Source organism: Seriola dumerili, unplaced genomic scaffold (genome assembly GCF_002260705.1).
Source record: "Seriola dumerili isolate Sdu_G_001 unplaced genomic scaffold, Sdu_1.0 BDQW01000017.1, whole genome shotgun sequence".
NCBI classification, from domain to species: domain Eukaryota; kingdom Metazoa; phylum Chordata; class Actinopteri; order Carangiformes; family Carangidae; genus Seriola; species Seriola dumerili.
This window is the reverse complement of record NW_019174272.1, coordinates 7449804-7476783: the sequence shown is the minus strand read 5'-3', so window position 1 is coordinate 7476783 and position 26980 is coordinate 7449804. Positions and strand designations below refer to the sequence as shown.

The following is a 26980-nucleotide window of genomic DNA, read 5'->3' as shown; positions in this document are numbered from 1 at the left end:
ATAGTTTTACATTTGCTTGATATTTCTTTTATTAGCCTATGTATGTTTCTTACAGTGTTTTTGTTGTGCTCAGATCGGTTGTAGTATGTAGTCAAATTTGTGTATAGTTTTTATCCACTATGGAATTTGAAATGTGATGCAGGAGTGCTGTAATTATTTATAGTCAGGGTATAAGCCTGTGGGTTGTGAAGGTCTCCAATCCCACAATGCAAAGGGCGCGGTGTGGAGAGTTGGTGGAGCTCTGCTGGAGAGGTGCAGTGGATGGCAGGGGGAGCCAGGTTTCTACCAGCCCGGGAAGACCTGCGTCAAGTTGGGAAGTAGAAGCCTGAATAATCGCGGAGTTCCGGGGACACAAGATGCAAAATAAAAGCTGCACTTCCATCACAGAAGGGGGAAAGAAAAATCAGCATTTGCATGGAGCAAAACAACAAACATAACATTATATAAGACTGCACAAGGAATATGGAGTAAATATATTGTGTAAAAAACTAATCACATTGCGACATGGTGCTCAATATTTCCAGATAAATTGCCTGTCTTTGAGAGGTGAGGTTAAGATATAAAAGTTTATTTCATTAAATAACTTTAATGGAAACACACAATCAGACAACTCTGAAAAATCACAAATGAATTTCAAAGTAAAAGTGAGAAGTGAATAAAACAAAATCAACTTTTATGTGGCAACAGTTTATCTGAATCAAGTAACAAAATACAGGTAAATGTTTGCTGTCCATTTGGTTTAACGCATATAATCAATCAGAGGATCCTCCCGACAGTAACACTCCCTGGCCATCTTCCCTTTAATCTTTGCTAAATACCTCATGTTTAAAAAGACGGGTTTTACCATTACAGGTGGCACTGGAGTGCAGAATGGGAGCTAAATATGACCTGGGTCCTGTCAAAGCAGAAATAATCACTCTGCTGGGTAATATATGTATGTAACTCTATTTACTTCGGTCCAGTTAAGTTATCCAACCAACTGATGTTGGTTGTGTCAAGCACCTAGTTTGCTGGGTGTGCTCATGTTGGCTTTTATTTTATAATTAGAGACCGGAAGTTGTCTAAGTCACCCTCTCTGTCTTGATGGTGGTCCGGAGGATGCGCATAGTCTCAGATTTAAGGGGGGAGGTTTGGAGCAGCTCGGACTCTCGTTGTTTAACAGCATTTCTCCGCCAGGAATGGTCAAAATACTTTCTAAGATTCACTCAAGAGCCTCTCTTCTGTGAGAATATAACCGTGAACGACAACTCGTTTTCGGGTATCCTGTTAGAGTGAGTTGAACAACTTTAAGACACAGTTTTCAAAGGTGAGGAGACTTAATTTCATCGCGAGCGGAACGTTTTGGGATAAAGGGACTACCAAAACCACCGCACGGGCTGCACTCGCGTAGTTTCTTCGGATCTGTTGAGGTTAGCTTGATACGGTAGAAGAAGCTCGTCGCAAAGGAAATCAGACCCCGGCGTTTCAATTTAAAAATTGACAAAACTTCACAGTATTTAGGAAGTTTTTTTTTTATCCGCTCCGTTGATCAGTTCGGGGTCTGCGGACTGGGGCACGTTCTTTTCTTCTGCGGCTCAAGTTTGGCAGAAAAATGCGCAAACTTGTTAGCTAAACGCTGATAGCGCGGAGTGAGTGAGCTTCACACGTTTGAGTCTGGATTTACTGTTTTTCGGGAAATTTTTCTGCATCCACTTTCAGCTCAGCAGCCTTCCTCATCGGACCCACACTGGCTGTTTCGCAGCCCCCCGCCAGTAAGGTAAGCTGGACTCTTTATTATTCCCCCTCTCTTTGATTTAGCTTCACTTTGCTGTTTATTGACGTACTTCAGCGGTTTGCTAATGTTCCCCATTGTAGTGATTTTATTTTACTGAAGAACTTCTTGGGAGGGACATCATCAAAAAGCTGTGGCTCTTAAATTTATCGGCAGGTATTTCATAGCTCACATTCAACCACCTGTTTTTCTTTAAAATGTTTTTTGCTCTGGTAATGAGTAAAATGTAGAAAACGTCTGTTTACGTACATATTTTGTTTTCTTGACGGTATGTTTCATGCGTTGTAACACTTCAGTCTCCTCCATGCATGGAAATAAAAGGGTACGAATGGTAACGTTAAAGCTCAAGGCCCAAATGTTGCCTGTAGTCCTAAAAGCTGCTTTGGTTTTCTATCTGAAGTCACAACAGGCGCCTGTATTCAGATTAGATAATTTCCGTGAATAAATACCACCCACATCAAGACTGAAACCTAGAGAGCAGCTGTTTTAAACATGCATTTGATGGCTTTTTATACAATGGAGTTTTTTCTTCATGGATCCATAGTATTTTTCTGAACTTCTTGTCTTGTGTTGTAAGTCTGCAGTAGTGTTATAATTTGTGTTGTGTCTCTGCTTGATCCTGATCCTGATCCTGGTCCTTGTCTTTAGCCGGTCCCCATTTGTGTCACAGGCTTATGACCCAAAAACATAACCTGTAAAGTTCACATTCACAACATTTTTTTCTTCAAATCATTGGATACATGCTTATTAAGAAATATAGAGAAGTAAGTTGTATTAAATTCTTAAAGGACGGCCATCATTACTACATCTGTCATGAAGTCTGGGTCTGGATGGGGCAAACTGATGTTATGTAAAGCTGAAAATGTCATGTTATAAAGGGAGACGGAGAAGATGGATGGTTTAGAAAAACAGCATGTCCAAAGGGAGTTTACCAGAGAGAAAAAAGTTTTCTCTTGAACCATATAATGGGAAGTAAAGGAATAGTCCTGCCCTTTAATTTACTAGGCTGCTCCCCTGGTACAGAATTATTGTCACTTGAGCTGTATGATTGTGTTAAGAATAACTAACTCCATCGAAAACTGTTGTTTTTTGTGAGTGTGAAATTTAAGTAGACTGAAGTCACTCATGGCTCAGATTGATATTGTAGTTTTCTTGATGTTGAGGATGTGATTTGATTTGGAGTGTGTCTAAAAATAATTCAATAATCTGTGCATGTGAGTAACGTCTCCAAATTTACATACACACTTATATGTGCTGAACCTGCTGAGTAGCACTTAGGATTCAAGTGTCAACCAAATGGAATAGTGTCAGATGGCTTGACATTAATTGCCTTTACATTTGAGTGTAATCTCATGACACCTGATCTCCCTCCATGGCATGCTGGTGGCGAAGCACTAATTCAGATTGTGAGGCTGCAAAGAAAAAAAACAGAAGTGTCTGTTTTTGTGAAAACAGTAGCCTTAGGGAAATGGTCTGATGCTCTTATGTCTGCTGAACTGCAGCCGTGTGCAGACTAGCCTGTTGCTGGCAGGGAGTGCAGACTTAGCCGGGACAGGGGCTACAGAATTTGGGAGCTGAGGAATTTTATGCATGGATGGCAGTGAACAGTAATTATGGTGCAGGCCATGTTATGGGTTAGGCCTGTAACCTTTGTCTTTGTATAATGAGAGGAGCTAAATGTGTCTTGCATGTTCTAATCTGTTTAGTTTAACCCCATTTATTTGCCAGAATTTCAGAGAAATGTTTTCCTCTCTCTCAACAGGATTTTATCAAAGGTGATTTTGTACATATTTTCTAATGCAACAAAATTCTACCTGAAAATGTGAGTTTCCCAGCTAGAAAGTTTACTTCCTGAGCCGACACTATTATTAGCTAAGGAACATTATAGAATATTTCTTACTTTTTTAAATTAATTTATTTCTGGATCCAATATGTTTTATACATTTGTTGCAAGATTCCTTTTTGAAAAACAATAGCAACAAAAAAACTGAAATAGTGTTTTCCTGCCTCATCAACATTGATTTAGGGAAGTATTTGTAATTAAGATACCTCTCTTTATGCCAGAAAAGGTACTGAACGTGGGAAACAAGAAGGTTGCACGTTAAAAGGAGTAATGTTACATGAAATTTATGGACAGATGTTGGTCTTTATTTCAGTTTGAATCTCCCACTGCTGGAGGGTTTAGACTTTCACTCTCAAATTATGTTCGAAGTGAATCATTTTAAACACCTAAACCATTGAATGAGTAGTAGCTGCACAATGGTGACAGTAGAGGACTGTAATATTGCAGATGTCACAGGTGTGAGAAGTGTCAATGTGTATTTTTTTTCTTCATTTAGTCCCTTGTGTCATAACTGTGAATTAAAATGTGTCCTCTGTGATTTGGCTGGATTAAAAAAAAAGGATAAGGAAAATTAGGTTTCACATTGTTCTGTCCAAATAATGTATCACCTGCTGTATGTATTTAAAACACATAATAAAATGCAGATTATTTGGCAGGGATCCTTCAAATTTGGTTATTGAATTCTGCAAAAAAGTAGTTAATTTTACTACTGAATAAGAAATATAAAATGGCAGTAGGTACAAAGTAACAGTGAATTTTGATCAGTAAATGTCAATGGAAATTACATAGTAAAGTTACTACAGCCTGACAGATATTGAGGCGAACACCGATATGAATACAAAAATAGGATATACAGTCTGGACTTTTGGACCTCACAATTGAGACCAGGATACATATTTTACAGTTAGAAAAAAACTATGTAATGGTTACACTGTTTCTAAATGACTACGATTTCTTCTTATTTATTGGCCTTTTGTATACCAGTATTGATATATGTACAGTAAGATAATATCAGCTTATGTATTGACCCGGCTGATTTCAGTTCAGCTTTAATAGTAACCATCAATAAAAACTACAATAAAAAATAAATTAGACTGACAAAATGGAGTCAAATATACTCAGAAATGCAGATTATATTTTTTTATGTAGTGCCATTACTTTTATCTGATACTAGTGTCTATGATAAAAGGAAATTGGCCAATAATATCAGCCTGCCATGGTGTGGGTCCCTTTCTCTTCAGACCTACTCACAAGCTCAAGACGAACATGCTCTGTGTGTGCTTAGTAAGACATACTCTATGTTTAACCCATGCTCCCTTGGGAGCGGAGTATGACAAAGCGTTGTGTCATACTTTGAAGAAGCTACTTCCTCCTCTTTCAATTATTGACGGTTGTTGTAGTGACAAGGGCCCCGGGAACGTGTTCGGCTGCTCTTTGCGGTTCCTTCTGTCTGGCTGCAGAAGCACTTTCTTGGAGCCCTCCCAAACACTGACTCACTGCATACAAAGCTGCGATGACCAAGCTTCTTTATCCCCCTCGGACCCCCCTGACCCAGCTCAGCTGCTGGAACACTAGACCATTCTTGGAAAGTGAAATTGAATTGGTTTTGAGGAGAACACAATGACTGTTTCAGTGATGAACGCTCACACAAGCGATTACCTCTTAAAGGAAACCACAGCTGCATCTGAACATGACTTTGTGTGAAAATGTAAACCGAGTTGGGGTTTCTTTGACCCAGATGTGACGCTTGTGTTGTTGTTTTACAGAACGGACTTTAGTGGATATTATAGATTCATTCAGGACTCCACTGATTTTTTTAAAACCTTCATTGATGAACCATGAGTTCTCAAGCTTGAATTAAGAAGAGTAAAGAAACCCTAAAAACAGCATTTGTTTGACACCTCTTGACAACTCGTGGGAGCAAATGGTTGCAGGGGGGTCATTTTAGGCTTGGGGACCAAAACCAACTGTTAGGTGATAGATCTCTCAGCGTGGAAATGATGGCCTGGCGGTCTCTCTCTACAAGGGTGTCACGTAACAGGCTGTAGTTTTTTTGGCCTTAAACAAATTCCTCAAGGGGGGTTATGGGGGTTAGGGGCAAGTGTTAATCTCTGTGGCCAGATGCTACAGAGGTGATGATGCGAGCAGATGTGCATGTGAGGGTCACCCACTGCACTGTGCCCCGTTGTGGAGGGCACTGTACATCCTTCAACTCCAACAGTGGTGCGGCAACAAAAACAGAAACTTGATATGGCATCGTCAGAGTGTGATGACAGACTTTATGAGTTGAAACTTTAATAGTTGTTGTGAAGTTTTGAAAACAGAATGTTTCATTCCTAAGAACTGAGCAAGACGTATCCATTCCTTGTTTGCCTGAGCTATCAGAGCGATCCGGTGCTCTGTAGTTGCTTATCAGTGTTTTTGTACAAGCAGCCTTAAATGCTGAAGTACCTACCTTGAACCTTGTAGACATACAGAATATTCTCTTCTTCTTCGACAAGCGCAAAATTTCCTTGTTACATTAAACGTAGATTTCGAGCTGATCTTTTCCTAATGGCAAAGAATTTATCATTTTGGTTTGTTTTAGTTTTTAATTGACCTAGTTTCTCTCTTGCATGTCAAAGTTTATTTTCCTCTAGCATAGTCCAAAAGTTTCTGTCTCTTCTCTTGTTCCCTTGAATAGATTTTGACGTATCGTTTTTCTTACTGAAAACAGACTTATAAAGATATGTTGTTATGCATTCATTTGTTTTTATTTATTTTTTTGCTTGTTTTTAGTTGAGCGCTGTGAATGACCCACTGCTGATGCCCCAAAGGTCTGAATGGAGTTCCAGTCGCAGAAAAGCCAGCAGTTGTAGCTCCCTCAGCAGGATGCTGATGAGGCAAAGTGTACTTCTGTTACTGGCTTTATTCGCCCAAGTTTTAAGGACCCAGTGCCAGCCATTCAACGCTGATGAAGGTAAGATGGCTTGATAACTTGAAGCTACTCAGACTTCATTTTGCACACTGCCTTTTTCCCAGTTCTGGTTGAACTAATGAACTTAGTAAGGCTAATTTATCTTGACTCTTTCCTTGAAAAACAGTCCATTGATAATCAAAGCTTTGTTCTTGGTGCAGGAATGTAATCCTAACACACTCCAGGCTTTGGTGAAGTCTGTCCTTTGTAGCGTCACTGTTCCCCCACCACCCCCATTTGCCTGAGTCTGTTGTTGAGTAGACTGAACTGCGTCAGATGTAGCTCAACTCTGTTTCTGACGATTAGTAACACTTTTTCTGCCTAAGGGAACCACTTAACTAACCCTAACCCATACCCCTGAGCTTACTAGAAATAGATTCCTAAGAAATCTTACTGACAGAACTTTTGGTCTAATTCTTTTTGTGTTTGTTGTTGTTCTTTAAACTGGACAGTACAACTTAAAGATTTTCTGTAAAGAATTTAGCCTTGTTTGGCTGCTATACAAGTTCAGTTCTGAAAAGGGGAAAGAGGCACTGAAATTGAATCCTTAAAAATGTGTCTCTTGGATACAGTCCAGCAGTGTAATAGCTGCCTGGACTTGTGGGTAGGTGGGTTTGGATGTTTACACTCTGCAGTCGGAAGTGGGGAGCAGCAAAAGAATATGATAAAGCTCAGCATTATAATTAGAGTAATTAAGCAAGAGGGTCTCTCTTGGGCAGTAAGCCCTAAAATAAACTTGGTGCGGCTGTGTTTAAGCCAACAGTGCAACAGGGAGGAGAAAATGACTCCCATCTGTAGCCCAAGGGCAGCCCCACTACCTAACAGTCCCTGCTTCTCTCTTCCTTTGTAATGAAAAGGTATTTGTTGTCACTGAGAGAGGAGTTAACTGCCAGGGAAACTATAAATTAGCCTGGTTTTTGAAAAAAAAAAGAAAGAAGATGCTACTCTGAGCCCCCCCTTATCTCAAGGATAGGGTTTCTGAGGAGAATGTTTGTCTTCTAAGGTGAGCCATAAATTTCCACCAGGGTGGGGGAAGTCTGATGCATTTACACTCCACCCAGTTCTTAATCACCAAATGGCCAGGTACTATCTATGCGCCTCTGTGCTTGTCCTCCTGCTCCCCCACTGACTTTAGCTTGGGAATGCTTCACTTTCCCCCCGCTTCCCTGCTGGGTGACGGATGGCTTCAGCTGTCGACAAACAATCACAGCAGAAGCATTTGGTTGCATTCCTTTTTGTCTTGGGTGAGGAAACAAAATAGTTATATGGAAATGGCCATGTTTTATGCGTGCTTCATTGTTTGTCTTGGGGGGGGGGTTTGTTGTGTGCTGTTCACATAAGAAAAGAATATTCTCTGAACAAATTCAGTTCATTGAATTACTTCAGGGGCCACATGGACAGCCATTCAAATGATTACAGCCCCTTTAACTTTTTCTAAGTGCGAGTATTCAGAGAAACATGACTTTGGTTTTGTCTTAAAATCATCGTTTTAGGGTTTGTGTATATTTTTCAGTCCTGACTGTAAATGTCAGGGAGTTATTTATGTGTAGCTCCCAGTGGATTTCTTTGACTCGATGCTCTGCTGTCAGAGTAGAAGAGCCACTAACCCTTTAGTGGAGAGCTCTTCAGATGTAGAGCTGCCACAGTCCTGAGAAAGACTCTTTTCAGACAGAAATGGGGGCCCAGTGGAGCACAGCTTTGCTGACTCTGAGAGCAGATGAAACAAGTGAATTTAAGGATTAACACCAGATTAATGTAACATTTTTCCTGTCCGCAGTAATTACCATTCAATCTGTCAGTGACATTATATTGTGATGTTGTAATTTTATTGTGATATTTATTCACTTTTCACTTTTGTTTTTCATTAATCGTAAACCAACTTCAGTGTTTTATGCTTGAGTATGAACCCTGGCTGGCTGGGAGACAACTTCAAAAATAGCCATGAGAAAAATAATTCAGGATTCAGGATTCAACATTGAGGCACAAAACTTACAATTTTAGTCGTGTTTTATGAATAAAAGTTTTATACACAATGGAAGCTACAATTTAAAGGTATAAAGAGAAAATAACAATAGAGACATGGTTAACATTATCGCCACATAAGATTTTTCATGTGTTATGTGCCAACATGGGTTTTTTAAGTGTAATGGATTACTTTAGACTGTATAGCAACATGTCCATTTTTATAGGATTTTTGAAACAGTGTGAACTTGTGAAACTCTGGTGGCAGAGCCAAAACTGCAGTAGAGCAAATGGAAGTAATAAAACTGATCAACATAGTTTTATTTGTTTAAGATGTCCTGGTTTTACTGTGTTTGTCCATTAAAGACATAATGTAAGTCTAAATGTAGCTGAACTCATTTGAATGACAGTGGAGCAGCTTTGCACTGCATAGTAATCCTTGTAGCTCCCAAGTGTTAATCCATGCTGATTGCCAGCGGCTCATTTAGGAATGAAAAGGTCCTCCACTGGAGCACTGGAGGGACACTCGTTCGGTGAATTTTTTTTTTTTGGGGCTTGTTAATAGGCATTGTCCTATTCGTTTGCTTCCTGCCAGTCCTGCCTTTTGTCTCTTATCAATCCCCTCTCCACGTCACCCACCCTTTCACTCCGGTGCAGTCGAATCAGCGGAGGAAACTCGCCACAGCCATTTTCTCTGTGTGCCACAGCAGAGCCTCAACCAGCTTGACTTTACTGCATTCAACCATCACTCCAGTGAGAGCAGGAAATCCCAGAAGTCATTCACGCAGCATATTGCTTCCTATCTTGTAGCCAGAGAAGGTTCCATAGACTGGCGCCAACTCTTCCTTTTTAGCTGGTCTTGCATTTACAGACTAGTGAGCTTTTTTTCTTCCTTAGTTAAAAACCTCTCCATGCTTTGGTCTTCACCAAAATTCCTTTCATGATTCATCTAATTAGGCTGATTTTAAATGATGTCAATCAATTTGTCCAAATGGTTGGAAGAACACATGAGAGACCATTCCAGATGGGTTGCTTTCTGAAAATATGGTTCTTAATCCATTTTAATCCAATCATAGCAGCAGGAGGATTAACTGAGATGAAACATCCTCAAATTCAAAGGAAATGCTGGAAAGTTGGCCTCTAGCTCCACGTGAGGAGTTGAAAATAAACCTACTTGGAGTGCATAAAGTGTGTTGCTATTTGTTTTCTTCACTGAGTTAGTCAGAAAAATGTTAGCTCTATGTGTTAGTTTGATTTGACCATACTGTGTTATATCTTACTCCAGTTTTAAGTAGGTTGTCACAGAAGCACAAATGGTCCTGACTGGCCTACAATAAAGCAACAAGCAAATTTTACAGCTTTTATGGGCGTTTTATGATGTCTGCAGCCAGATTAACAGCTGGGATGTTGACACAGCCTTATCAGTGGCATCTCCATTTAGAGGGCAGGGACAGAAACATACTGGCCGGGCCCCACACACAGCGCGGAGACCTTGTGTTTAAGGCTGTGTCCAGGTTGGATAGCTGTAGCCCATCACTAAATGCCTCTTCTGCTTTCCCCCCTTAAGTTTTGTTTTTGAGGAGAAAGTTGATCCTACCCCCTGGCCCCCTTTCCTTCTGGGATTAAGGGCCTGTCAGACATATGTGATCCAGGAAATACCTTTACTAGGCCCAAGTGGGGTCACCATAGCAACTGGCACTAGAACCTGCCGCTGCAGGCCCTCTCTCGCTTGCTCCTGTGCACATGCTCACTGGCTCGCTCTCCCTGCTCCCTCTTCCCCTTTATTGTTTGGTGGCCTTTGTTGTGATGGTGGGAGGGATTAGTCAGGTTTGCTGGTGTTGTCCTGAGATTTTGCTACATAGATGTGCTTCCTGTTGTGAGGAAGTGCGTTTACAAACACACCGTGTGCTTTGAGAATGTTTCAGAATAATCTGGTTTTGAGGGATTGCTCACCACTATGGCATTTGATTATACTGTTCAGCTTTTCTTGTTATAGTGCTGAAGGGACTGTGAAGGAAATGGGACAGGAGGATGAGTGTAATTACAGATTTTGTATTCAAGTGCTGCAACAGAGGATTACTTTGGAGATGCAGCCTTGCTGAAACAACAGAAGTATTAATTAATTAATCAATTACTCGGTCAACATAAATGAATCAGCAGGTATTTTTTATAATTGATTAATAATTTGAGTAATTTTTTCAAGCAAAAATCCAAACCTACTTTGGTTTTTATGTCATTAACTGAAAATCTTTGGGTTTGGTCTGTTGGTTGGATAAAATAAGACATTTGAATGTCTCGAGGCATCTTGAGCTTCAGGAAATTGTGTTTGTTTTTTTAAAACTATTTCCTGAAAAATGAATAGACAAAACAATATTTAGAGACGGGAAAATAATCATCAGAATTAATTACTTGCCCTCAGGATGTTAGTTCACTTAATCAGAACAGCGCACCTCCTGTACCTTGTTGGCATGGAAGTGTGATCCTGGAGCAAGAATGTCAAGCAGCTTGGCGAGTGACGATCTTTACCTTTTTGTAACTAGACAAACAACACCATTGTGATGGACAACGTGTCAGCATAATTGGGTTACCCCCTCCCCCTTGCAGACTATGTAGACATTTAGAACACGGGGGCTCAGGTGTCTTGCTCCATGACGCCTCCCTTCTCTTCATTCCTCTAATTGAATTTCACCTTCCTTTTCCCAAGTAGCTCCTTGCCTGCCTGACAATAGGGCCTTGACTAATTTGGGATGCGATTTAATTTTTGGGAGAGGTTAGACAGGCGGTGTGCCAGGAAGAAATCAGGGAAGCTCTTTTCTGCTGTATGTATTGTATGCTGTTTCATGATACTTCATACTTCATAATTGAAGTAGTTTTTGATGTGTTAACAGGACAGATACAGCCCTGTTCTGTGTGTGAGCACACACTGAATATTGTAGACACTCCTGTCAGTAACTATGTATTCAGTCAGAGATATGATGCAGTTTATATGCTGCAGCAATAACCCTGGTGGTCATGCTATTGCGAATGACGTCCAGTATGCATCATAGTTTGTACCAAAGCTTTAACTTTTTTAGTATTCAGGAAGTGTTTATAATATTGTTAAAAAGCCTACTGAGGTGGTGAAGTAGAACCCTGTGCTATGTTTCCCTTGAAGTCTCTGTGGAAACGCAAGCAGACCTGTTCACGCTCTATCTTGGGGATCGCCTGGATCTGAGTTGCTCTGCCAAGGACTCCCTCCACGCTGTCAACTGGACCAAAGACCATGTGGCTGTTGTGGATGGAGAACACACACGCATCCGCAATGGCCAGCTGGAGATCGAGGCTGTGGAGCTGACGGACTCTGGTCTGTACACATGCACCACCTTCGGCAACCACAGCCTCTACTTCAATGTCACAGGTAAAGTTATGGAAAGGGCGGAGATAAGTTTGAGCAGCCTTTGTATTTTTTCTTCTGTTATCCTTTTTTGTTACTGAAGAGTCACACTCTTTTTGTCTTAGTGTATATAAATGCCTGCAGTCATGAAATGGCATCATGATGTTGCCATCAAAAGAAAATGACCATTAAAGGGATTGAAAATGTAAATTAATCAGGATTTGTCACTAAAGCATTGGATGTTGACCTTTTTTTTTAAAGCCCAAGATTAACACAGTTGGTCGGAATCACCTTCATTAGACTATTCCAATTTCCAAGTTAAGATCTAATCATTAAAATAATCCCTTAAGACTTGATTTGTAACAAGTACAGAGAGTGTATCGCAACTAGTAGAAATTCTGTGCATATCACTTGAACGTACTGTACATACCGACCATTGTTTTAATTGTAGACAGACATTCTCAAAGACTGTCCATAACTGAGGGGAAAAAATTACTAAAATGTTGCTTCTTGGCTACAAATGTAGTTTCTTTTCTTTTTTTACACTTCTTAAAAATGATGCATTACTCATAAAATACTGTGAGGATCAGTATGAATTGTCTTTGGCCTCACAGTTACTTTCTATTTCACCAGTTGACACCCTGGCCTCATCTGAGGATGAGGATGAAGATGAAGAATCTTCATCAGAGGAATCCAAACTGTTGGGCAGTCAAAAACTGATTCGTAAGTGTGCTGATATCTTCAAGTTACTAATGCTTATTAGTAATGCTACTGCAACAAATGGTCATTACTCATTTGCCCAGAGCCACGGGGTGATGAGTAACAGTCATGAATGGTCAGTGATTTGAAAGCTCTATGATTCGATTATTGGTCTGTCGTGTGCATGTAGGTCACATTTTGGTGAATGATTTCACTGTGAATCAGAGGGTTTTCACTACCTCAGTGATGGTTTTAACATGAGGAATGTCACTGCGGTGACTAACAGTGGTTAACCTTGCATGGCTTCCAATTTGTCTATAGAGCAATTAAGACGCTCAGACTTCATCATCTGGCTACTACTGCCCACAAAGACTCCAGCGGCCACCAAGCGTGGCAGGCATGCTGACCTTGAGTTTGTACTCTCACTCCCAGAGCCTTATCTCCCCCTGAAATTTATACAATATGACTTTACTTAACTGAGACTATTTTGAAGCCACAGCATCTAAAAAAGGGAGTTTCTTTTCATTTTGAGAAACTTGAGGTTTTTAACCTATGACTATAATTTAGAAATCATTCTTTCGGTGAACATGATTTATGTAATGTCCTCTATAAAAATAGTTTGAGTTCGATAATACAGCTATAAAACATTGAAATTGTTTTTGTTTCTGATCTGCTATGTTTTTTTGTGTCATTCTTTAGCCATGGCCCCACAATGGGCTAATCCGGAGAAAATGGAGAAAAAGCTTCATGCTGTCCCAGCCAGTAAGACTGTGAAGTTTCGATGCCAGGCCACCGGCAATCCAACTCCCACCCTGAAATGGTACAAGAATGGCAAAGAGTTCAAGAGAGACCATCGCATTGGAGGCTTCAAGGTTAATAATAATGTTTAGGATATTTGTTCCCCTCAGCTTTTTCTAAGTGACACTACACCCTCCTTAGCATTTCTCATTGAATCACTCCAAACTCATTCACCACAAGTGGAGATGTGTCAGTGATCTCATCTCTACATTAGATCACCACCCACTCCCCTGGAGTAAGAAATGCTGTCTGCAAGTGAAAAGCAGAGGCAAGTTTCATATTTGACCTGAGAAACAATGCAAGATGAAACCCCATACCACAAAAAGGAATAACACCTCCAGGTCGACAATCCTAGCCTCCGTTTGGGTGAAGGACAACATTGGCTGTCCTCATTCTGGGTATCAGTGCATCGTCTTTTCTGTAATTAGATCCATGCAGCAGTAAATTTACCACGATACCCGCTGTGTCTGTGATATATGACATGTGGTGCGATTACACTGTTTGTCAGCATCTTGATCGGCATCGTCCTATTTCCAGGCAGGCGGTATTCAGATGTGACGCTAAGCACTGATGAGGGTGGAATAGGTGATAAGGCAGTTTACACCAGTCTCTAGATTTACTCAGCAGAGGTGTGGCAGGTGAGGTGTGTGGACCGGATGTGTTGATATCACCACCATTTACTGTAAATGGTCTCATGAGCCCTGAGAGGTCAACATACTTAATGTGTTTTTAAGATCATTTCCTATTGGGCACAAGGAAGTCATTGTATTAATCCACAACATTAACAAATAACACCTTACGTATTAGGAGGCTGTAGATGCTTTATGTACCTTAATATTGACATGTCTGTGACTGGCTGTATTCAGTGGCAGTGGCCTCACAGGTGTGGGATGTGTGCATGTTCACAGAGACTAGGAAACAACCTTCCCCACATCTGCTCTTCCCATCAAGGTGTAGGCTAGTCCAGCCTTGTCTTGTGCTTCCCCAGCCTATCTCCCTTCCCAGCTGGGACACATTTAGGAGTTTCCTCTCAGCTGCCTGCTCCCCTCTCTCCCCAAGCCCCCCCACCCAGCCAGGCAGCACACTTAACCACCTGGCTGCTGCTTTTTTAGTCAAGGTGCAAAGGTCTGCATCAGCGGCTGGGGACGTCTGTCATCCCTCCCACACTCTTGCTTTTATGGCCAGGCTTCTATTGTTCATATAGTCTGCATGGAGACGTGCAGGAGGGAGGGAGTAATGTGGACCACATGTATATGAAGCCAAGCACAACACATCTGGCAGCAGGCAGCTGGACTCCCTCATCACGTTTTTAGCTAAATGAGGGAAACCGTATGGCTCAGTCTGTGTATATGCATGTTTGATGTTGCCATTGCCTTAGAGGTTCCCTGGTTAATCACACACTGCCGGTCTTGGCAGATTTATGGAAGAAAAATTATAACATGTCTTGGAAAAAAGAGCCAGACATCAGTTGGCGCTAATAAGACAGGTTGGGGCAGATGTGTACAAAACATGTACCCATTTTCCTGTGGTCTTTGTTAGGTAGGACAAAGATCTGCTGTTTAAAGCATTGGGTGGTGACATAGGAAGAGGGAGTAGTGTGTTATTTTCTTGTCATCACATCACACATCATTGACCTTGTTAGCTGTTGCTTTCAAATGAACATAATTTGAATTACGGCAAATTATATTGGGAGAAAACATTTTAGCTTTGAATTCAAGATGCGAAAGTACAATTCATTAGAGCTTTTCAGAGTTGTGTGCCTTATTCTTAACATTTTTATAGTGACAGGAACTACAATGATCTGTCCTAAGGCTTTTCTTTTTTGTCAGTAAAGAAATCAATACAACAAATGTCACTATGAGCACAAGTTCTGTCAGGACTGTGAGATGTGTCTTTGTGTTTATCAAGTACCGCTCTATACGCCAACCACTGTAACTTTCTTTTTCACAAACTTTTAGGTCCGTGACCACGTGTGGACCATCATCATGGAGTCTGTAGTTCCCTCTGACAAGGGAAACTATACCTGTGTGGTGGAAAACCAGTACGGCAGCATCAATCACACCTACCAGCTAGATGTAGTCGGTAAGTATTAACTTTAATTATGTTAATGGTTTATAATTTGCCAAGAAATCTTGATTATGGTTTGATTATTTGTTGAATATTCATAACAAATGTCTCGCACCAGTACACCTGATTAACCGATTGAATGTGATTGCACAGGAATTCAGTATAGCCTTTGCATAGAGTTAATTAAGCCTTTTTACTTGTGGCTGTAGTAATGGATCCATGTTGAGGAGAGAGGTGATTACTCCTCTAGGATGTGCCCTGTGACTCGCTCTAACACCACTGGTTCTATAAATCACAATCCCACTTCCTCTGTCACTGTTATCCCCTGAGCTCTGCCTGACCTCAGCAGAAGTCTAGAGCCTGATGAACAGTGAGATCGCTTCAGTGAGGGGAGAGTTTTGTCACAAGTGCTTACTAAGTCCCCACGGATGTCTTGGTTGAAACTCAGCCAGATTCTTGGCTCATAAGTTTACTTTGGAGAGTTATCAGTCATCAAAATGGAGCCGCGGGAACATTTCATTTCACAGTAACAGCTCCAGATGAGATACTTAACTCGCTTGCCCATCTATTTTGGCCAGCTCTAAAAAATTACACAAGCAGCATACAGCTGCTTCAAGTCTCCATATGAGAAATTATAATCTGTAACTTGTGAAATTACACAGTATCAGATTATACAGGCGACCTTGTTTGCCATCAGATCCGGCCATTTCCAGCAACAAAGTGCAGACGTGACGGAGGTTTTATTTGTGTTTGACAATCAGTCAGCCGTGTGCACTTTTGAATTATTGCACGTGTTTGTCTTTGCCATTACACATTTGCTTCACCGCTCACCAAACTTCAAAACTAACACTTGTGTGTCTTTTTGGTTGTGTTGCAGAGCGCTCTCCACACAGGCCAATCCTACAGGCTGGCCTGCCAGCTAATCGCACCGTGGCGGTGGGCAGCGATGTGGAGTTTGAGTGCAAGGTCTTCAGCGACCCTCAGCCCCACATCCAGTGGCTGAAGCATATCGAGGTCAACGGGAGCCGCGTTGGTCCTGATGGTTTACCGTATGTCCGCGTCCTCAAGGTAGGAGCACGCTCTGACCAGTCCTGCCGTGCCAAGCCCAACTCTGCATGTGTTGCTGCGATAGTTGTTTGTAATGCAGTAGAACATAGTGATACATATTAGTTTATTTTTTCTCATTGCTATGTGACTTCTTCTCTTATATGCCCAGTATTGTCTGTGAAAGTAGTCCAAATGCATCTTGCAAATAATTTGAACTTAATTTTGCCATTTTTACTCTGAAATAACTGACACAAACTGATCAAATATCCTGTGTCTGCTACTTGTTTGTCTGTGCTGCACATGACTTGTTTTTATTTCCAGCATTCTGGGGTCAATAGCTCGGACGCTCAGGTGCTGACCCTCTACAATGTGACTGAGGAGGAGAGCGGAGAGTATATATGTAAAGTGTCCAATTATATAGGAGAGGCCAATCAGTCGGCCTGGCTGACTGTCACCAGAAATGAGCCCACAGGTAACAACCACGCAGCAGCACAGGGACGACACAGTGGAGGCGCTTCTGGGACCACCTGGAAAAACTAGGGCCGTTTAACTCAAGACAACCTCAGCTGTTTCTCTCCTCCCTCCCTTCGTTTCTCCCTCCCTCTCTCCTGCCTCAGCGCTCCTGACTGTAAATGACGCTATGGAAAATTCCCAGCAGAACAGTTGAAAGTGTTCAGTCTCAGGTTTATGTTGGACCCACTCTCATTCCTGCCCCATGCCTGTGCTGTGCCCTCCTAATAAGGGCCTCCCTTGCCATCTTCTTCTATTACTCTCGCTCCCTTGCCCTTCAAAGTCCTCCGTGTACAACTCGCAGGCTCTCTCTCTCCATTTGTTTTTTCCAGCTGTCCTCCTACTGCTTACCTATGTTTCACAGACCTCCTGGTGTTTGTCTTATGCTCACATAGTTGGCAAAAGTGTGAGTGCGAGTTTGAGTGTGCCCTGTTCTGCTGCGGAGTTTTCCATGTTGCCCATCTCTTGCATGTAGAGATGAGACTGAGGTTTTTGATGTGGTGATGGGGCGGACCAGTGTCCAGGTTCAGCAGTGCAGACTTAACCTAACCAGCTCCTCCACTAACAGATTCCTGACAGAGTCCTCTGCAGGGGCTCTCTGTGGTACCTTTTGGGCAGATGGTGTTGGATCGAGGAGGAGAACGCTCCTCCATCCCCTTTCTCTATCACAATCCCTTACTCATGGTTCCCTTTCCTCTCTTGGGCCTCTTGTTGGGTCTGCTTCCTTTGTTATTTTCTAGACCGCTGGCCTTAACACCACGGACAAGGAAATGGAAGTCCTCCAACTGAGAAATGTGTCTTTTGATGACGCTGGGGAGTATACCTGCTTGGCGGGCAATTCTATCGGGTTCTCTCATCACTCTGCATGGTTGACCGTTTTTGAAGGTATCAGTAGTTCTGTCTCTTTCCTGTGTTTTCTTCCTTTCCCTTTTCCAACTCCAGCCTGGCTGTCCACCTTCACATTTGCCAGAATGAGGTCTTTTCTGACTTCAGTTCTGTTAGAAAATGTGAGAGGAAGCCAGGGCCAGCTACAATTACTAAACCTCCCCCTCTCCCTGTGCTCAGCATGGCTCCTGCTCCATCTAAACTCTCTAGATGGAAGAGTATGGTCCATGCTCTGCTGTTTCTTAAATTGGATCACAGAATGCCAAACAACCCGTGAGCTCTCTCCTACCTGGTCTCAACATGTAAAAACACGCCAGTATTATTTTAAAAACAAGCTCAGAGAGACATGTAGTTAATGGTCTCAGCCAGGTAGAACCTCGCATTTATAGAAAGGTTGTTTGGCAACTCTGATCAGATTTCACTTTGAACTCTTCACCATTCTGCTCTTTAATTGGTGTTTGCATTTGATTTGGTGTAAAGCTGATTTCCTTTGACAAGTGCTACAAATGACATGTACTCCTGATGTCATTTCCTGCTGTGAGCGCAGCGGCTGGCTTTGATAATTGGCTTGCTTTAGTGGATGTGTCTCATTCCTGAGGGTTGGAATGGGCATTTGTCCAATTATCATGCTGCTTGTCAGTCAGCCTCTTCACACAAGTGCAGCTCACTTGTGTTGCTGGTGTTGGTTTGGGGTGTAATGGCACACTTAAGTCAGTATGGGACCCCTTGGTTTGGGATGCAGTGTTCAATATGTAGTACCCCCAGTGCAAATGAGTCGTATGTGATAATCTCCCACCACCATAGGACAACAAAATGCAGTTTTCAGTGGTAATACTTTCTGCATTTGGAGATTTACTATGAGTGCATTTTAATTTAAATACAAAAACAAACATTAAAGTCAAGTTCTGAAAAAGCACTACAATGCTAAATTTACATCCAATACTCAACAAAGCTCTTTCCTTAAATAAATGAAGTAATGCATTGAAACAAACACCATTATTCAAGTTAATGAGTTCATAAGTCATATATATTTATTCTTTCAGAAGTGGTTTTAGCATTGCACCAGACAGGAATGACTGATAGGAGTTGTATTTATGTTTAAAAGACACAGTTCAACATTATACTACATTTGTTTTTCAAGAATAAAGAAAAAATACAATTAACTGCATCATTTAAGATTTAAGGCCAGTGGTAAACTTATGAATGAACAAGAAATGCATCCAGAACTGTGTCTGTGACAAGTAGCTCCTGCACACAAAGCCCCATCCCAAGACAAGGTTTGCCCCAAACTCTCTATTTCACTAAAATAAGGAGTCCATTACACCCCTAGTGTTGGTATGAATAAACGTTGGTGTTTTCACTGAATGGGAGGAAAAAAACAAGATCTGAATTGAACAGCTTCTCTTTTAGTACTATTACTTTTTCTTTTTTTTTAAATTTAGCACATAAATGTTTTTTTTCATTGTTTGTATTACCAGCACCAACACACAACTCTTTGAAGAATACATTACAAAGGGAGGAAGAATTTGACCTATGAAGCAATTAAACTAGTATATTGAGCTCATGCTTTGTGATATGCTGTTTTTAGACACACATGTAGACATGAAATGTAAATTAGTCTATTTGATGAAGTAGAGATGATTTGCAGTGTCAAAATATTGTGTGCGAAGTGTTGATAGCCTGTATAAAAAATCAGATCCTTTGCACACTGTTTCACTCTTTTATATACATATACATACATACATACATACATACATATATATGTAGCCGTCCATTACTGAGTACACAAACAAATAAAATATATTTGTGTTTGTATTAAAACATTGATATATCTGAATCAAACACTGTTAGATTGCATAACACAGAATCTGGGTGTTTAGGGTTTGTCCCAACTATGACTATGACCACTTCAAACTCTGAAGAATGTAGAGTGAAGCCTTGTGCTCAGGGAGTTTGCGTCCCATAGGCGTCTGTGTCAAAGGCTCTGGTTTTTAGACATGGCAAACTGTATGCGTGTGTCTGTGTGTGTTTGTGTGGGCCATTTGTTTTTAAGTGTGTTGCTATGTACTCGAAAGCATGGGTATGTTTGGTGTGCTTGGGTTTGTACAGTCAATTCATTCATGACAGCTGACCCCACCCCTCCCTGCCCCCTGTCACCTTACGTCATTCCCCCCCCCCCCCCTCCACCTAGCTGTCACACACTACCCTCCGGCGAGCCACACCTACCTGGAGGTGGTCATCTACTGCGTGGGCTTCTTTTTCATCGCCGTCATGATTGCCATCGCAGTTATCGTAAAGATTCGCACCTCCTCAAAGAAGAGTGACTTCAACAGTCAGCTGGCTGTCCACAAGCTGGCCAAAAGCATCCCCCTGCGCAGACAGGTAACAGAAAGTAGATAGGGGGTTTGGAATATTTATACTTTTCACCTCTTCTTTCTGCCACTTGCTCAGATTTTTATAAATTCAAAGCTTTATAATGTGTTCGACTTGTTTGACTCGTGTGCACACCATCACAACAGCTAATCTTGATGCTGTCATAAAACTAAAAGCATGCACTTATAGAACTTTCAGGTTCACTGTAGATCCTTGAGGTCTTGTACATCAGGTAAGTATAAGTATTCAAGGAATGCTTAGACTCCACAGGCATGGGACATCTGAGTGTTGTGGGTGGTTTTTACCTGGTCTTAAATAGGAATTTAGTTTTCACCTTCGTCTGCTAAATCAGCTCCTGCGACTGGTGTCTGTTTCATTATGAGGGGAGTAATGTCAGTGTTCTTTACCTCAGGTGTCTGTGGACTCGAGCTCCTCCATCCACTCTGGAGTGATGCTGGTTCGCCCCTCCCGCCTCTCTTCTAGCGGATCTCCAATGCTGTCGGGGGTGTCTGAGTATGAACTGCCACAAGATCCTCGATGGGAGCTCTCCCGGGGCAGGTATGTCCTGGAAAAACTCTTCAGAATGGGCAACAACAGCCTAGAGGCCAGACAAGTGACCTTCTGAAAGGAAAGTTAGTGGATTGCAATAGTCATTTTGTTGGGACTGAAACCAGCTACACAAGGAAAGTTTCTCTCACTCTTCCTCAAAAGGAGAATGTTAAGGTGCCACTATGCAAGGCACTGAAACTGTTAGGAAGACATGGTTGAATTGAACTTGAATTTGAAATCAACTTTAAAACGAAAGTCCAAAGTTTATTGCGCTCACATAATTCAGATTCGGAGTTGAACTCCACTGATTGTTAATGACTGTGTCATGTGTTTTCTCCCCCTCACAGACTTGTTCTCGGGAAGCCGCTGGGTGAAGGCTGCTTCGGTCAGGTGGTGATGGGAGAGGCGCTGGGTCTCGACAAAGAGAAGCCAAACCGTGTGACCAAGGTGGCAGTCAAAATGTTGAAATGTAAGTTAGCCGTTCATTTTAAAAGTTCTCAGTCATGTGAGAGGTACAGTAGGTTTGGATCGATGGGAACCGAAAGTTATGAGATCTGCTGGAATAAGTTGTGGATTCGCAGGGAGGAAAGCTCTTCAGAATATAGTAATAGATTTAACAGAAGCCTCAAGTCCAGGCTCCAGGGACGAGAAAACTTCTGACACCAAAACTGTGATGAACAGATACTAAGAGACATCTGCCATTGGATCCCAGCCACCATGCAAATGGGAGAGCAGAGTAAAAATTTATGAGAACCCTTGACATCCCATATAAAACAGTGTTCATTAAACTGTACAGAGGAGTGAGGACGTAGGGAAAGAAGCATTTACTGTGTTTTGCTTTAAGTGCCTTTCCCCAGGGAGTATTCTCCAAGACAAACGGCAGCCTAACTGCAGTGTTTGTGTATATGCTTTGCAAGGTGATTATTGTGAGGCCTTTTTGGGCCTTTGCACCAACAGAACATCAACTAATTACCCTAATATCATTTATTTCCCTCTCCCTCCAGCTGATGCCACAGAGAAAGACCTGTCAGACCTGATTTCAGAGATGGAGATGATGAAGATCATCGGGAAGCACAAGAACATCATTAATCTGCTGGGAGCCTGCACACAGGATGGTAGGGCCAGACAGACAGGGGCCTGCTCAGGCCAACACGCACTTTTGTCCCTGAGACAACAGTGTTGCAGTGAGGCTTACTTTGAAAGATGTGTAGAACAGCATGAATAAGTGATTCTGACACCAGCTTCCGAGCTCACAGTTTGAATCAACCACAGCTGCCGCCATTTCTCTCCAATCATCCCTGACGAAAAGCTAAAAGAAAACTAACCTCTGATGACCCCGTGGTGCACATCGCTCTGTTGCCTTTACACTGACACGCAAAGCTCTTTGTTCTCTCCACTTAATTTACCAACTTATGTAACTTTGAAATGTACCTTGAGTTTGCATTTATATGTTAAAGTATTCGTTACGTCTTCCAGTGAGTGCAGGTTATGTGCATTGGTTATAACCAAATGATTTAAACCATTGACTGGATTGGAATCAAATTTTTGCACATTCTTTCTCACAAAATGGAAATCCCAATCATTCTGATGACCTTGTCACCTTTACCTTTGCACTAACATCAGGCATTTTTTTCAGTTTTTGAATAAGTATCTCTTGATGTTCTGTTAATGCACGTTGCTTTTGTTGCAGAATTAGGCTCCCAGCACAAGGCCTCAGATGCCTCATTTTACAATGTTACATGAAATGATTTATTCTAATATTGTTTTCAATTGTTTCTAGGTCCTCTGTACGTGATAGTAGAGTATGCATCCAAGGGAAACTTGCGGGAGTACTTGAGAGCTCGGCGCCCCCCTGGCATGGAATACTGCTACAACCCAGACCAGGTTCCCGTGGAGAACATGTCCATCAAAGACCTGGTGTCCTGTGCTTACCAAGTGGCCCGAGGCATGGAGTATTTGGCCTCCAAAAAGGTAACCACAACATCCAACCTGCCAGTCACAGAATCAATTAGAGCAGCACCTCTCTGTGAAAAATACGTACGAGTTCGGACCCATTCTGGACAGATTAGACTTTGCATTTAAGACACTGATTCCTAGGATGTTGGTTCAGTCTTAGTAATGTCTGGTTTTTATTTGTGCAGTGCATCCACAGAGATCTTGCTGCTCGCAATGTTTTGGTAACAGAGGACAACGTGATGAAAATAGCTGACTTCGGCCTGGCAAGAGATATCCACCACATTGATTACTATAAGAAGACCACCAATGTGAGTACTCTTATCATTAGTTTATTCACAAATGTGAAAACATAGTGCAGATAGCCGTAACATGCACACCTTTTCCCACAGGGTCGCTTACCAGTCAAGTGGATGGCTCCTGAGGCTCTGTTTGACCGGATATACACACACCAAAGTGATGTGTGAGTATCACATGCCGTTACTTTTCCAATTCCTTCTTGATGGAATTAGAGGAAAACATTTGGGCATGCAGAAAGCCAAGACGCTTCTGTCTGTTTCTATCTGCAGCTGGTCGTTTGGGGTGCTGCTTTGGGAGATCTTCACCCTGGGAGGCTCTCCGTATCCTGGCGTCCCGGTGGAAGAGCTGTTCAAGCTGCTGAAGGAAGGTCACCGTATGGACAAGCCCTCAACATGCACGCATGAGCTGTAAGGAAACACTATGCACCTAAAATCAAACATGTTGCCCGTTCTTCAGACTCTTTTCCTACTGTTAACATCTCTTCTCTTGCAGTTCTGGTATTTAGTAGAATTACTGAATGACACGGCCAAAATAAATTGTGCTGTTTTGAAAAAAGCTTTTTAACTAGTCATAAAAAAGAACTTTCAAACCCACATCTACTAAAAGAAGTAGAGGCACTTTTATTCTCTGATTTGCAGTCCAATTAGACTGGGAAGTAAGGGACAAAAGTTGCATATTAAACATTAAGTTCAGTTTGTAAAAGTTCATTTAGTTGAGCACACACACCCTGAAAAGATATGTCCCTTTTAAACAGTTGTTTTGAAAGTAACAGAAGATCTGTGAGGCTTTTAAATAGAGGCAAAGTTCAGTCACTGCTGTGTCTCATGCTTGCCCCAAACAGTTTGCATTAATATTAACATTACCCTCTTTCTTGTTTATCAGCAAATTTTTTAAAATTCCAGGTGCTTAGCAACGTAATGATGATCCCTACCATTGTTTGTGTGATGACCAATAAAATGAAGGTGGAGTGAGCTACGACTGGAACATATTGTTCAGCTTTGTTTTTGTCACCTTCCAGTTACAGGTTGATGGGAGGTTTTTGACCACACATCACAAGAATTTAACATTCTTTGACATAAGATTTGTTTGTTCTTTAAAGAAATTGATGTTCAGAGATTAAAATGTCTTGATTTCTGCAGGTATATGATGATGAGGGACTGCTGGCATGCTGTGCCCTCTCAGAGACCCACATTCAAACAGCTGGTAGAGGATCTAGATCGCTGTCTGGCCATGACATCCAACCAGGTCAGTTCTCCTCTCTTTACCATGCACAGATGCAGCAGAAATGTCTGTTCTGGGAGTGAAATGTTGATTTCTTTTTTCTCCTTGTGCCTACAGGAGTATTTGGAGCTCTCAGTGCCTCTGGACCAATATTCTCCCAGCTACCCCGACACCCGCAGCTCCACCTGTTCCTCCGGCGAGGACTCGGTCTTCTCCCACGATGCTGGAGCCGAGGAGCCCTGCCTGCCAAAGTTCCCTCCCCACTCCAACGGGGCAGCCATTAAGAAACGCTGATACCTCATCTCTCCATTCAGACAAACGTTGACATTTCCTCTGCTCCCTGCCTCATGGGGTTGGACTCTTCCCCATATTCCCAGAGATGAAGCTAAAACAAAACAGAAAAAAACACTGGTGCTCTGTGAGAAAGGAGGAGCTCGGAAACACCATTTAGAACTTGTTGGATCACACGGACTGAAGAGTGCAGCGGTTTTCCTGGTTCTTGGTGGTGACGATGTTTATGGGGCACTTTGTATTAACAGGAGTGGCAGTTTGTCACAGTGTCAGAAAAAAAAAGAGCAGACTCCAACTCTTCTCTCCACTTCGGGCGTTCCACTGGTCGGAAGGATGGAAAGGACTAACTGTGTCAGGTTTTTGTTGTTTTTTTTTCCCACCAACCTCGTTTCATCAGTAGTGAAGGACGACATTCTGCTCTTCAGACCAAATCCAGAGAAAATATTACCAAGGGACATAAAGCACCGTGGTTCACTGCATCATTCACTCTTTTCTTGTAAATACAGTTAGAAAATTATAAATATGAATATATATTTACACTGTACTCTTTATTTTTATTACCATAATTGATTTATTTTCTTTTGTACAAGGATGCTTTTGTTTGATTCATTTTTGAATATAGTCAGTAGGGGCTGTTGTTACATGAGAATATCTTAAAATTGCTGAGGATTACATGGCCAGTTTTTTTTTCCTGTGATTCCCCTAAATTTACTGCATAATCATCAATGAAAAAAATATATATATTGGTTTTCTATTTTTTAACTGTAAGTGCTTTTCATGACACAACCTGCAATACAGTGTAACTCAGTGTTTGGGGTTTTTCTCCATGAAAAGATTTATGAAAATGTGTGCGTGTATGTGTGTGCGACTGTCTGTGTGTATGTTGGGTTTGTGCGGAAGAAATTTTTATCTCGTCTCATTCAAGATTGTTCATTTACTTCAAGGATGGTCACAACTGTAAATATTCCTGGTTGTACACCATGCTTGTTAAAACCCAGAGTAATTTGCTTCAGTCAACATCATGCACTTCCACTGTGCATGCCCTCCATGTGACGAACTTACCTTCTACTGTAAATGCTTTAACAGGAGTTACATTTGCTGCCATATAACTTCTGATGAAGGGTTGCAGAACACGTATGTCATCGTAAAAGGATTACATTAAATAAAATGCTATTGAAAAACAAACCACCCAAAGCTTTCAGAGTTTGAACTCAACTCCATAAACGGGTCTATAAATATCGAGATTTTCATGTTTGTGATGTAAATCATGTTTACAGAGATGGAACGATGGCCACTTCAATCTCCCACCCATTTAACACGGGTTGCTGGGGGCTGATTAGATATGATAATGCGCTGCTGACATCAGAAGAAATGTTGGCGAGCGCAGAGAGCCACAGCCGGCAGTAAACATATAATTTATGGCCTATGTGAATGGCTTGGCAAGTGCCGGTGCTACACTTCCATCCATCAGCCACACCAACCTTGATGCCCGTGTCTGGCTCTGGCTTCCTGCCATTGGCTGATGCATCACCTGGATTGCAGTCTCCATGCAACAGGCTAAAATCAGCAGCACAGCGCGACTGGCTCTCGACCCTTTTTAAAAGCCGGCTCTTACATCTCGGGTCAATGCAGTTAGCCCTCTGAGCGTACTGTCTTACAGCAGAGGGGGAGAACTTTTTAGTTAGTAATAGAGAACACATCCTTGTCACTTTCATCCCAAAGGTTATATGAATCATACTGCTGGGATTTGTAAATAAACACCAACATGCTGTATGCTCATCGTGGATACAAGGTCATGTCTGTCTCACTGAGAACAGTCACCTCCAGTTTTCCACACACACTGCCAGGATTCAAACAAACATATGACCTTATTGTTTTTGGGAGAAATATCATCCACTCCTGGAAACGGGGAGCAATAAAAAGTATCGTGTGTGCGCCGTGGTTGAGGTGATGATGAAGAGCTCTATTTAAGAATAGAAAGGACAGGAGAGGCCTTGCTTTATAACCTGCTAATGGTGCAGAGCAAGGAGCAGAGGTGCCATTAGGTGGAGGGTATTATCACTTCTGACAGATGGCACAGGAAGAGTTTGGTGGGGCAAAGTTCATCGGCTGTCGTCCAGTATAGCAACTGTGCGCTGCTGATGGCTGTGGTTCATGAACTCAAGTCAGTGTGTCTTTATTTTTGCCCTGATGGGGACACACAGGGGAAGGCGTTTATTGTTAGCAGTTACGATTGGGAAATGTGACAGTATCTAATGAATGTTTTGTAAACACTGAGATGAAACAAGAAGGGAGTGCTATGTCCTGTTTTGTCTTCTCTGAGAAATTACTATCTGATGACTGATTGGGGGAATGTAAATTGATTTGGGAATACTGGAATTT

General features: G+C 41.8%; 1 protein-coding gene across 2 annotated transcripts; it reads left to right on the top strand.

The window, feature by feature from the left end:
• Positions 1 to 1089: 1089 nt before the first annotated feature.
• On the top strand, positions 1090 to 25774 carry LOC111226155 (fibroblast growth factor receptor 1-A-like). Of its 2 annotated transcripts, none has more exons than XM_022751267.1 (18): positions 1090 to 1756; positions 6393 to 6573; positions 11687 to 11929; positions 12539 to 12628; positions 13304 to 13476; positions 15361 to 15484; positions 16347 to 16537; positions 17767 to 17911; positions 20103 to 20293; positions 20697 to 20842; positions 21181 to 21302; positions 21838 to 21948; positions 22614 to 22804; positions 22975 to 23097; positions 23179 to 23249; positions 23356 to 23493; positions 24226 to 24331; positions 24425 to 25774. In XM_022751267.1, the coding sequence occupies exons 2-18, from the start codon at positions 6420 to 6422 to the stop codon at positions 24599 to 24601; spliced, it is 2496 nt and encodes an 831-aa protein (XP_022606988.1). In that variant the 5' UTR covers positions 1090 to 1756; positions 6393 to 6419; the 3' UTR covers positions 24602 to 25774. The 2 variants fall into 2 exon arrangements, with proteins under 2 accessions (XP_022606988.1, XP_022606980.1); XM_022751259.1 differs by lacking the exon at positions 17767 to 17911 and adding an exon at positions 16838 to 16988.
• The last annotated feature ends 1206 nt before the right edge of the window (positions 25775 to 26980 follow it).

Bases quoted from the DNA above. Each gene is read 5' to 3' on its own strand.
- LOC111226155 (XM_022751259.1), top strand. From the start codon at position 6,420: ATGCCCCAAAGGTCTGAATGGAGTTCCAGTCGCAGAAAAGCCAGCAGT. The intron at 23,494-24,225 runs GTAAGGAAACAC...TGATTTCTGCAG, and splicing joins TCAACATGCACGCATGAGCT to GTATATGATGATGAGGGACT. The intron at 24,332-24,424 runs GTCAGTTCTCCT...TTGTGCCTACAG, and splicing joins TGGCCATGACATCCAACCAG to GAGTATTTGGAGCTCTCAGT.